The 13,278-nt window shown below is 35.0% G+C and overlaps 1 protein-coding gene across 1 annotated transcript in view; it reads right to left on the bottom strand.

The window, feature by feature from the left end:
- Positions 1 to 8,445, bottom strand: part of LOC311087311 (uncharacterized protein) — a 595,635-nt gene extending 587,190 nt beyond the window's left edge. The window contains exons 1-6 of the mRNA XM_084120630.1: positions 8,387 to 8,445; positions 4,158 to 4,286; positions 3,456 to 3,560; positions 3,104 to 3,188; positions 2,601 to 2,796; positions 676 to 2,506 (exon numbers count right to left, since the gene is read on the bottom strand). Of these exons, the coding sequence (XP_083976756.1) occupies positions 676 to 2,506; positions 2,601 to 2,796; positions 3,104 to 3,188; positions 3,456 to 3,560; positions 4,158 to 4,216 (2,276 nt within the window). The 5' untranslated portion in view covers positions 4,217 to 4,286; positions 8,387 to 8,445. The remainder of the gene's footprint in view (positions 1 to 675; positions 2,507 to 2,600; positions 2,797 to 3,103; positions 3,189 to 3,455; positions 3,561 to 4,157; positions 4,287 to 8,386) is intronic.
- Positions 8,446 to 13,278: the final 4,833 nt, after the last annotated feature.

The following is a 13,278-nucleotide window of genomic DNA, read 5'->3' as shown; positions in this document are numbered from 1 at the left end:
CAAGGACTGACTGAACAGAATGGAGCTTAAATACAAACACAGATTACACTGATTAACAGAACACAGATGAGATAGATGACGATTAGTGGTCGACCGATATTGTCTTTGTTAATGGCCGATGCCGATATCTTAGAGAGCAGGATGGCCGATGGCTAATATATGTATTATTATATAAATTAGTATACTACTAATATATGATGTGGTGATATATATTGTACTTTATTTAAGAAGCCTGTTTTATAAAAATCTCAATGTTTTACATTATAACCTTTCAGAATTTCATCTTACTTGTTGGCAATATAAATAACTTCTGTACCAAATTACATTCTTTCCCCCCAGTTTGGGTATATGAATAAAATATGTATTTTTTTTTTCTTCCTCAAGTATGAGTATGGGCTAATATATAATTCTATATAAGTCCTAAAAGTCTGGTGTATCATATAAAACAAAACAAACATGCAAATATTTTTACATGGTCTTTTATATTTTGTCTAGAGGTTTGATAAACTGTCTCCACAAAAAAAAATTAAAAAACATAAATCAGACTATTATTTCATATGTCAGGCTTTACAGGGATAAGTTCATGTTCATGATGGGGAATCACTATAAAGTAATGTAGATAAAGACATTTTTCAGATGAGAGCAAAACATGACAAAATATATTAAAAGACTTACAGAGCTCTTCTGGAGATTTTGATGACTGCCGATAATCTAATGAGACACTCGTCTGATTTCTTGAATTTCTGAAGCTCAAACTCCTCCAGCTCTTCCTCTGATGTCAACAACACAAAGGCTAAAGCAGACCACTGGGCAGGTGAAAGGTCACCAGATGAGAGACTTCCTTTGCTAAGGTGGGTCTGAATCTCTTTCACCAGAGTTTGGTCGTTCAGTTCATTCAGACAGTAGAACAGATTGATGGATCTCTCTGCAGGAAGATCATCTTCTAATTTCTGCTTGATGTACTGAACTATTTCCTTGTTGCTCTGGTCATTGCCGTCTTGCTGTGTCAACAGACCTCGTAAGAGTCGTCGATTGGACTGGAGTGACAGACCGAGGAGGAAGCGAAGGAAAAGGTCCAGGTGTCCATTGTCATTCTCGAGCGCCTTGTCCACTGCAGTCTTGAGAAAATCAATCATGGTTTCATTTCTGTTCTCCTGTTCTGTAGACTCATGCTCAAACACACTTATCTTGTTGATGTCTAGAAACAGATGTGCATAAAGGGCTGCAATAAACTCTTGAATGCTCAGGTGAACAAAGCAGTACATGGTACCAAGAACGATCCCTGTTTCCTCCTTAAAGATCTGGGTACACATGCCTGAGTACACTGATGCCTTATAGACGTCAATACCACAGGCTTCCAGGTCTGTGTCATAGAAGATCAGGTTGCTTCTTACCAGTTGATGAAATGCCAGTTTCCCCAGTGAAAGGATGGCGTCTTTATCCCAGGACACATCTGGTGTGTATTCTCCATCATACTTTCGGCGGCTCTGCTGGATCTGAAAGCGGAGAAAGTGTGTGTACATTTGTGTCAGAGTCTTGGGAGTGTCTTCAGTGTTTGATTCCTGCAGTGTTTTAGAGATCTCATCAGCCTGAGTGTTTTTCACATCATTATTTCTTTTCTCCTCCAGAATGTTCTGGAGAACCGTGGCTGAAATCCAGCAGAAGACTGGGATGTGGCACATGATAAAGAGACTCTTTGATTGTTTAATGTGATCTAGGATTGTGTTGGCCTGATTCTGATCAGTGAATCTTTTTTTGAAGTACTCTTGCTTTTGTGCGTCGCTGAATCCTCGTATCTCTGTCAGCCGGTCGATGCAGTCAGGAGGAATCTTACTGGCAGCTGCTGGTCTGGTGGTGATCCAGATGAGAGCAGAAGGAAGCAGATTTCCCTTCATGAGGTTCGTTAGGAGAACATCCAGAGAGGCTGGTGACGATACATCACGCCACGTCTCATTACAATCAAACTTCAGAGGAAGGCGACATTCGTCCAGTCCATCAAGGATGAACAGCACTTTGAATTGATTCCTTCTTGTAAGGTTCAGTCCTTTTGTCTCTGGGAAAAATTGAGTTATAAGGTCCATCAAACTTAGTTTTTCTTTCTCCTTTAAGTTCATCTCTCTGAATGGAAGAGGAAATATGAAGCTGATATCTTGATTTTTTTTTCCTTCAGCCCAGTCCAGAACAAACTTCTGCACAGAGACTGATTTCCCGATGCCAGCGACTCCTTTTGTCAGTGCAGTTCGGATCTTCTTGTCTTGTTCAGGAGCTTCAAACAAATTTGTGCATTCAACCTGTATCTCTTGTGCTTCATGACGCCTGGAAGCAACTTCAATCTGTCTCACCTCATGTTCAGTATTGACCTGTTCACTGCCGCCCTGAGTGATATAGAGGTCTGTGTAAATGTTATTCAGAAGTGTGGAGTCACCTTGCTTCGCAATTCCTTCAAACACACACTGATACTTCTTCTTTAGGCCACATTTCAGCTGATGAATGAAGAACAGCTCATCTAAACACAGAAACAGAAAATAGATAGTTTTAGTCTTAATTTTCTCTCCTACATTTATAAGAGACAATCAGACAGATGATCATGAGTCTCTTACCTTCTAGAGCATCAGCAGCTTCATCTTGCTTCATCTCTCTCAGGTAATGTAGTGTGAGATCAAGAGCTGATTCTTTGATACTGGATCTGTTCTCATTAAAGTCCTTCACAAAGTGTTGCGTGTTCTCATTTTGTAATATTTTCTTAAACTTCTTCAGTTCATTCTTCAGAAATTTGATTATTTTGCTCTCAAGATCCTACAAACAAAAGTAAGAGAAAAGTAAGAATAACACAATTTAAACCAAATTGTACATCTACATTTGGTATAAAATCTATATACAACTATAATACACAGACACACACACACACATACATATATATATATATATATATATATATAAACCCAGTTAAAAGGCTAAAATATTAACCAGCTGTTATTTTTTACAAATATAGAAGTGCTTCAAAGGAAAAATAGTGATCTGGAGGAATTAAATAAAATGTCTTTGTTCAATAACATATTTGTTGTTGTAAATATTAAACATTTATAAAAATGTGTTTTCCTACTTGGAAGATTCCTAGAAGATTGACTTTGAAATTCTCGTGGTTCCTGTGAGTCTGAACGTCTGAGTCTAATGTCTCATATTGAAGCCTGTAATCAAATAAATAAAATAAATACTGATTTTCCAGGCAAAATTTCACAGAAAGAGAAAAAGCATTAGCTGTGAATACTTAGTGAATACTAAATATTATCAGATCAAATATTTATCAGAGTATTCAATGATAAATATCATGATAAATGATTCAATGATAAATAATGATAAATATTGGATCTAAAAATGTTTCATGATTGGCATTCACTGATACAACTTTTAAACACAGTCAATGTGTGATAAACAATTAGAAACTCATGAAATACCTTTTATTAGATGATGGTGTTTTCTCACTGAAGTCTGGTGGATGATCTTTAGACCAGTCACTCTTCAGAGACACAGAGCTGGACACATGTGAGCCTGATCTTACACTGATGACACAAAGAACAGAGAGAGAGAGAAAACACTTTAGTAAAGGAGGATCAACTGTGTCTGAAACACATCTGTGTCTTTATCTAATCCTCCACAGAAATACACACTCACACAATTTACAGTTTTATAGTAAACTACTATTTTATTTTACTGGCTCACATTAGTTAAATGATTTCTTTAATATACATGAGAGGGATTTAATGTTAAAAAATACTTCACTCTAATTTAAGAGAACATGTCAAGTTTTTGTTTATTGACAGAAATAGAGAGCAGAAATGTCTGTGTGACACAGTTGTGTTAGCATACTTGAATTAAATTAAGTGTACAGTTGTTTCCTAATGTCTGACAATCATTGTATGATCTAAAAACTGAAGTCATTTATTTGGATTAATTCAGCGTCTAGAAGGTTATTAACAAATTATTAACTGTGATATTTTCTATAGAGAAAACGGGGCTTTATAGACAATGTCAGAGTTAATTTAAGAAGTTAAAAACTGAAGTTGTGCAAATATAGAACAATGCTTAAAGTTTTGTTACTGACAGGGAAACACAAAGTCCAGTCGAGTTTAAACTGATGAAAACAGACGCAGTCTTACCTGTGTTTCTCTGAGAGACTCATCTGAGAGAGAGAGTCCTTTCCTCTTTCCTCTGACATACTGCAGCTAAACTGACACTGAAAACTGATCAGCACTGCTTTCTGAAAACACTCAATCCTTCAGCATCACCTGGAGATGACACCATTTTACACAGATGAACAACATCTTATTTAAGACAATAATGAAGAATGCTGAGTTATCATCAACAACAGCAACAGCAAAAACAATCTATAAAATAAAGTGAGTTACAGACAAATATATTGCCATGTAAAATAACCGAATGGTCTTAATCATTTCTGATTGTTTAATGAGTTTAACTGACTCTAAATATTAATTCATTGAGGAACAGAAATTTACACTGTGCTGGGAAAACTGAACCCAATTTGTTATATTCTCTATTACAGTTTAATATCATTTTACAATCATATTTACCCAATCTTTATTAATTGTTGAATCGTTTGTCATTGAATCATTACTTCAAGTTCACAGTGATGGTTGATTCATTACTTTTAAATGATCCTAAAATAACTGATTGAGTAAAAGTAACCTGAATTATAACGGTCATACTGTATAACTACTAATCGTAATTGCTATATATGAACTGAGATATTCAGTTTAATAACAGCAGATTGTTGTTCATTGACGTCAGGCTTCATCTGTCTGTCTACTGTAAATGTCTGCTTCAAAAATACTTTAGATTTCACATCACAAAAACAACAGCCTAAAACTGAAGAGGAAATGGGAGAAAACTATCAAAAACATGTTTGTTTTAAATAAACCTTTCTCAATAAAACTTTTTGTGTTTTAACTTCAAAAGATTGTAATTTCTGGCATATTATTCGTCTGTAATCATTTGTAATTATTAGGAACTTCATATTGTGTAGTAAGCGTGATTTAAATGTGAAGTTACAGAAGGCCTGTTCTCCGAACAGCAGAAGAACAGGCCTTCTGTAACTTCACATTTAAATCACGCTTAATAAACAATATGAAGTTCCTAATAATTACAAATGACTTTAATGGAGAATGTATTAAACTTACTTGCAGTCTTGTCCACTAAGAAGAGAGTTTATCAGTATTTTAAACTCAGTAACGCTTGTTGTCAGTCCGCGCGCGTCGCTCTCAGAATCTCTTGCTGGTCTCGATGGATTGTGGATTAAACACTTAAATGGCCGCGAGTGTTATTAGATTTGTAGGCATTGTGCTAAATTGACATCTGTGGAAATGTTTTCTGGATCATAGATCAGATCAAATCTGTCGTGTTGTTACTTTCGTTTTCGCTCCGGACTCGCGCACTTTCTGAAGATGACGCAGTTACAATAGAATGGACCAGTAACAGCTAAAAACTCAAATTCTCACACTAAAAACAAGAAACGAGATGTTAGACTCATATAAGCATAAGATATAAACAAACACACACACTTATTAACTTATTATCTTCTTCTTCTTCTTCTTCTTCTTGCTTTACGGCGGATCGCAGACTTATAAGTGCATTACCGCCACCTATCTTTGAAATGGACCATTTACACTCTACCTACAAACCCTTGACTAACCTCCCAACTCAACTTCAAACACCTTCAACCTTCCCTTTCTCTTCTCTCTCCTCCACCCTTCCAGAGTCTTCATAGAGTTTCATTCGGCGCTGCGTGTTCAGCTCCTCCGTCCACCCTCATCCTCTCAAGCGGGATTAGAAGGAGAAAAGAGAAAGTAAAAAAAAAACAAAAAACATTATAAATAATATATTAACACTTACACTTGCTTGTTCAGACCCGTTCTTCCTAGATATTGCAACAATAATGATTTGATATTTTTTTCTGGATTTAATAAATTCTTAATTGCAAACTGTTCACCCTTATTCTCTAGTTCCTCTTTGAACTCATTTCTTTCAGCTGTATACTTCCTACAGTACATCATAACATGTTCAACTGTTTCATTAACCTCACATAACCCTGTTGGATGTTTATTTATTAAATGCATTGTATAGTTCAACCTCGTATGCCCCAATCGTAACCTTGTAATCATGTTTTCTTCACCTCTGCTCCATCCTGACACTCTTCCCTTACTCACTGATGACTGAATTTGATACAAATGCCTATGGTATCTTTGTCCCATAACTGCTGCCATAATTTCCATATATTCTTTATGATGATTGATTTAATTTCTGATCTACTAAAAGGAATCTGAATATCAACTGTTTCTTGCTCTATGGCCTTTTTAGCTAAACCATCTGCCTCTTCATTACCTTTCAACCCAATGTGAGCCGGAACCCACAAAAACTGAACTTTTATACTGAGTTGCTTAAATGACTGTAATTCTTGTATAATCTCTATTATCATATCTTGTCTTGTTTTTGACTTCTGTTCATTCAAACTTATTAGAACTGAACTTCTATCTTGGGTACTTTAACTTCACTAATCCACCTTATTGCCATAATTATTGCAAACATCTCTCCAGTAAACACTGATAAACAATCTGATATTCTACTGCTCTTATTCACTTTTAACTTTGGTATTATGAAAGCAGAGCCCACATGACCTGTTTTGGGATCTTTTGAAGCATCTGTGTAAATGTGTATATATTCTCCATACCGTGAACCCATATATTCTCTCACGTCATATACCTCTGTCTCGTATGATCCTTCCTTTTGTCTTCTTTCTAATAGGCTAAGATCAACTTCTGGTTGGGGCATAACCCACACTGGCACTGGAGATAAAGGAATTACTGGAGCATATCCTACCTCTTCCAGTCTCATATCTCTTACTAATTTTCCCACTCTCCATCCAAAACTATTACAGTCTCTCTTCTCATGTTCCCAACTAGGTCTTAACACTTTTTTGGTAGGGTGATTTTCATTCTGACCACTTAAGTTTGCCCAGTAGGATACTATTAACTGTTGTCGTCTTATCTGTAATGGCATTTCTCCCATCTCTACTTGAAGAGCTGAAACTGGGGATGTTAGACATGCCCCACAACATATCCTTAGGGCTTGGGACTGAATTCGATCTAATTTATTTAAATTAGTTTTACTTGCCGATCCATATACTAAACAACCATAATCCATTATAGATCTTAACATGGATGTATATATCGTTTTTAAAGCCATTCTATCTGCTCCCCATTCCTGACCCGAAATACCCCTCATCACATTTATTACTCTCTTACATCTTCCCACCATCTTTTCTATATGTTCTCTCCAATCTACTGTCAAACCATACTCCTAAAAACCTTACTGTATATACACGTTCTAGATCTTGTTTATATAGTTTTAACTTCATTTCAACATTCCGCTTCATATTTGTGAAAAGTATTATTTTAGACTTTTCCACTGAAAATTTAAAACCATTTTCCCTTGACCACTTTTCTACTTCATTTAATGCACATTGCATTTTATTTAAATTATAATCTATATTCTTTCCTTTAAACCAAATGGCTCCATCATCAGCAAACAGAGATTTCCCCAGACTTGAATTTACCCTTGAAAAGACGTCATTAATCATGATGATAAATAGCAGTGGACATATTACACTGCCCTGAGGTGTTCCATTATCTATTACTCCACTAGAAGATATATAGTCGCCAACCTTCACCATAATACTTCTTCCAATTAAAAATTCTTTAATCCAATTATACATTCTTCCTTTTATACTCAACTTATCTAATTTTATTAACAATCCCTCTTTCCACAACATATCGTACGCCTTCTCTATATAAAAAAAACAGCGATGACACTCTCCTTGTTTACAAATGCCTTTCTTATTTCATCTTCTAAAGATACTATTGAATCCATAGTCCCCCTTCCCCATCTAAACCCACTTTGATAAGGAGAAAACCAGTTCCTTTTTTCCAAATGATATGTCATTCTGTCTGTTATCATTCTCTCCATAACCTTACATAAATGAGAAGTTAAAGCTATTGGATGATAATTTGTGGGACTACTTGGATCTTTCCCAGGCTTTTTAATAGGTATAATAAGTGCTTCCTTCCAACTTTGAGGAAGTGTACCCTCCATCCATATTCTATTATAGAATGCTAAAATCACCTTCATAGATTCTTCACTAAAATGTTTCATCATACTATAACTTACTTCATCCATTCCTGACCCAGATTGTTTCATTCTTCTTACTGCATTCTCTAATTCACTCATAGAGAATGGCACCTCTAGCAAATTATTACCGGTCCCCTTTTTCCCCAATAACTCTGGATACTCTTTTAACACATTTTTCCACACTTACTTCTCTTGAACGCAGACACAATAAAGGCAACTCTATAGCGAGCAGTTGACAGGAAGTACCCCAGAGTGCAGTCTGGACGATGGGGCGGGGCGACACCTTTGAAAAACAGAGTTACGACACCCCCATAGACTGCCATGGGAACTTTGGAACGCGGAAGTGACGTGTGTCGTGGAGCAGCCGATAGTTCCAAACACTGATAGCTCCAGCACTGAACCCCATTCATTTCCAGTGTTTCCGAAGTACGCTCGCTGGTAAGTTGATGCAATTACTGTATTTTTGACATTTGAACGCATTAGTCGTCCTCTCATGAATCTAGTCAGTAGTTGTAGTTTATGTAGCCAACTTCAGTTAATGTTTATTGGAAGAGAATATTTAACGGCAAGTTTACGGGACCAACACTTCTCTAACGTTAGCTACCAGTCAGAAATGTGTACATTCAATACTGAGGTCATAGTTAAATGTGATGTTGCACTACATTGTATTCAGAGTTTTTTTTGTCAACCCTATTTACATACATGACGTGGTTAGAATATTAGAAATGCATCTGGATATAGAGCAAATAAGTACAGCAGCACCCTCACAATTAAGACCTCAATGCTAAAACGTGTAAATTAATGTACACCTCTATGACCGTATAAAAAAATCCTGAACATAATAGAAAAGCAGAATTTATGGCTGAGCTTTGTATACGGTATCATAATGCAATAAAAATATAATTTGTTGGATGAGCAAAATAATCATCCAGCTTCTTCCATAGTGTTGTTGTTGTGTAAGAATAACCATTTGAATAACAATAGTGGTTTGTATATATATATATATATATATATATATATATATATATATATATATATATATAATTTTTGTTCTCATTTAATTTCAAATTGTGTACAAGAGTACAGAATCATAATTATAGAAACCATGACAAATGTCCAAATAGATATGGACCTAACTGTAGGTGTGTACTCTCACTTCTGTAATCTCAACCTCATGAAAATGTTTAGGAAACATAGGCTTTCAATGTGTATGGGCCTATGAAACGCTCTGCTTCTGGCAGGGGAATGCACTCACCCACAAATCTAAGTAACTATAGCATCACTTATAATGAGTTTGAATGTTATCAATGTATGGATAAGCATTTGACTGATTCTCGATTCACCACCAGGGGTGCGTTTCCCGAAAGCATCGTTGGCCAACTATGGTCGCAAGTTCATCGCAATGTCCATTGAACTCTATTGGTAACCATGGAACTTGCGACCATAGTTGGCCAACGATGCTTTCGGGAAACGCACCCCAGGTCTCCAGATCATCCTACAGCGTCGGTGGCAGAATGTAATGGCTACTGTGAACACTTGTATTCCTCTTCTGGCCTGCTTTCTGCCATCTTTCTCTCCCCGTAGGAAGTCGAACGAGTTTCTTTGAGGACAGACAATTCAAGGAAAATTTGCCCTCTCCCTAGATATAATATATAATTAAATGTTTTGTTGAATGCAGTTGGTTGCCTTGTATATTTTTTTTTACTGTTGACCAAACTTCTTTCTTGACTTAAACTGAGCAGCTTTAATTGATATTCACTTGTTGTGCAGGTTTAAGTGAATGTATCTGAACAGAACAGAACATTAGGATGTTAGTAATTATGACCATAGAAGCACGAGAAAAATATATACAGTAAATACTGTAAATGTATTAAACCTTATTGGGAGCAGTCCCCCTTCCCTCCAAAATTAAACACAAAATTTTATTAAATTCAAAGGGCTTTATTGACATAAAAGTTTCAAGGACAATGTGTGTATATGTGTATATACTCTACCAGTCAAAAGTTCTGGATCGGTAAGATTTTTAATGTTTTTGAAAGAAGTCTCTTCTGCTCACCAAAGTTGCATTTATTTGATTTCACAATATTTCTGTTTTTGTATTTTTAAAAACAATATAATTTTTTTTTAAAATAAATAAATCAATACTTTTATTCATCAAGGATGAATTAAATTGATCAAAAGTTACAGTAAAGACATTTATAATGTTACAAAAGATCATATTTCAAATAAAAACTTTCTATTCATCAAAGAATCCTGAAAAAAAAAAATACACAACTGTTTTCAACATTGAATCATCATATTAGAGTGATTTCTGAAGGATCATGTGACACTGAAGACTGGAGTAATGATGCTGAAAATTCAGCTTTGATCACAGGAATAAATTACACTATATATACTATATTATATTATATTAAAATAGAAAGTAGTTATTTTAAACTGTCATAATATATATATATATATATATATATATATATATATATATATATATATATATATATATATATATATATATATATTATTTTAATCAAATACAAATACTTACTGATACAAAACTTTTGGCTGGTAGAGTGTGTGTGTGTGTGTGTGTGTGTGTATATATATATATATATATATATATATATATATATATATATATATATATATATATATATATAATATATAATATTATTATTATTATTATTATTATTATATACAAACATATACACGTGTGTGTGTATGTAACTGGAGGGATGGTTACTGAATGAAATAACTATGTTCCTAAATACGATCCATAACATTAACGTTACTGTTAAAGGATTAATTTTAGTATGGCTAATGTACCTCTACATCCTTTCAAACCATTCATCAGAACACACACAAATACATGCATACGATGTACTGTGTACAGTATGTTTACATGTAAATGAATACTGAAATTAATCCCGTTAACAGTAAAGTTAATGTTATGAACATAGGCTAGTTATTCCACTCATTAACCATATCTCCAGTTTAATTTCAACTGACCACACTGCTAACGTTAATGCCGTCTCTCCATCATTACAGAAATCTGCTGCAAATGGTTGTTGGTGTAAATGTATTCTACGTTATGGGAGCACCCAATTTCCTTCCAAAATTAAACACAAAAACGTATTAATGCTGTGTTTCTGCTACTCCCCAGAAAAGAAATGATATTGTATGCAAGTCATTTAAGTGTCAATGTAATAATCAATGTACATTATGCGTCAATATTTACCGATAATTGCTGCAAATATACTGTATAGCTGCTGCTGTCTGCCCCGCTTAAAATCATTGGCAACGCGGATTTCTTTGGAACTATGTAGAGATACACGTGAACCACGTGACCGCGTGGCGGCGAGATCAAAGTGTGCCGCAACTCTCATATTTAACGACACGTGTCGCCCCGCCCACCTTAACGTTTATTGGTTTATAATAAAGATAAGCTTATTGGTGTAGAGAGGTGTGACGCTATTACAGATTATTGGTGCAGAGAAGTGTGACGCTTTGGGCAGGCTTGGAATGCGGAAGTAAGAACACAACAGACGAATAAACTTGTTTATAAATTGTGCGTTCATTGTTGTATTACAACAGCTGTATTAGACAGTACGTTACCTCTGCATTACTCATTGGTTTTTGTAAGTTAATGACACAATAGTATATGTATGGTACACACTGTAGCTTAAAACGATAACTATAGCGGACATGTCACCAGTCTCTCTATGCCACCTGATAGTAACCATGATTTTCCGTTAGCCCCTACTAAAATGTAAAAAAAAAATTAACTACATTTATGGCTGTTAAACTTCACTGATCATTCATACGGATTATTGTTCCAAATAGTCATAGTACCAACAAATTAACCATGGGTTTGCTATAAAAAACAAACAAACAAAAAAACAGTTTAACTATGGTATTTGTGTAGTTACACAAATGGTAATCAATAACCATGGTTTTACTATAATAAACTTATAAGGGAGCATCTATACGTGCTCTAAAGAATTAAAAACCCCAAAACAGACCTTTTGACACTTTTTCTTTATTATACGGACTCCAAACTGCACTTATGCATTTATGTACTGCATTTATAGTTACCCCTTCTATATAAAAACAATTTAATCATCGCCCCTTTAAACATGTTCTGTCCAAGTGGTTATTGAAATTTTGCACATTTTCACAAACTAAATTAATTCACTAATTAGTTGGAGTTCAAACCTTAAAGAACCAATATATAGGTACCTTATCAACAGATGTAAATGAGTGAAACCTATGTTTTTGTCATACACGTTTGCCAGCTTTTCATTAGAAAACTATACAATGCAAAGTTTAACTTTAAGTTACATCAATTACTACAAAAACAGTTAATCTCTCGCTTCCCCTTCTGTACAAGTTTTATGAGTTTAACACAAATTCATTTCCTGCAGCAAAAAAACAGTCCTGAGAGCAAAATCCTGTGCAAAGATCTTCTGAGTAAAAGCCCAGAAGTTCCCCTCGTCTTCCTCTTCCTCTATACCCTACAGGACTTGAAAAGCTCCCAGCATTCCCTGATGCTGTACATCTGTCTGAACTCTTCACAGTACTCCTGAGAGAAAATCTTTCAGTTGACCACACCTTAAAATGTAAAGACAAAATACAGAAAAGATATAAGTGTTGAGATTCAAGATTAAAGGTCTCATACCACAAATTTCAATCCAAGAAATGTGCATTGAACAGGGAAAACAATCTTACTGTCTAGCCAGGCAAAGTGTGCTGCTTTCCGAAAAATGTCATTCGTGACCACATCCCTAAACCACCTGCATACCAGTGAAAGGGTCAACTGTGCAGAATCACCAGTTGCTACAACTTCCTTGAGGATCTCGGAAAGTATTTAATGGGGAAACTGTTGAAACAAAAAACATTTTTATTTATACTAGTATATAAATGTTGTTGAAAAATATATAAACCTTGGTTCAGACAAACCTGATATATTGTTGTCATAACTGCAAGCTCTGAATAAAATAATAAATAGATTAATATTCTCTCATAACGATAAAATTAAAACAAATATCAATATATAGCTCCAACACACATTAGCCGCTTTCCCGC

The sequence above is a fragment of the Abramis brama genome (assembly GCF_963993115.1).
Source record: "Abramis brama genome assembly, chromosome: 7".
NCBI lineage: Eukaryota > Metazoa > Chordata > Actinopteri > Cypriniformes > Leuciscidae > Abramis > Abramis brama.
Note: the sequence above shows the minus strand (reverse complement) of the source record. Positions and strands in the feature narration are given on the sequence as shown.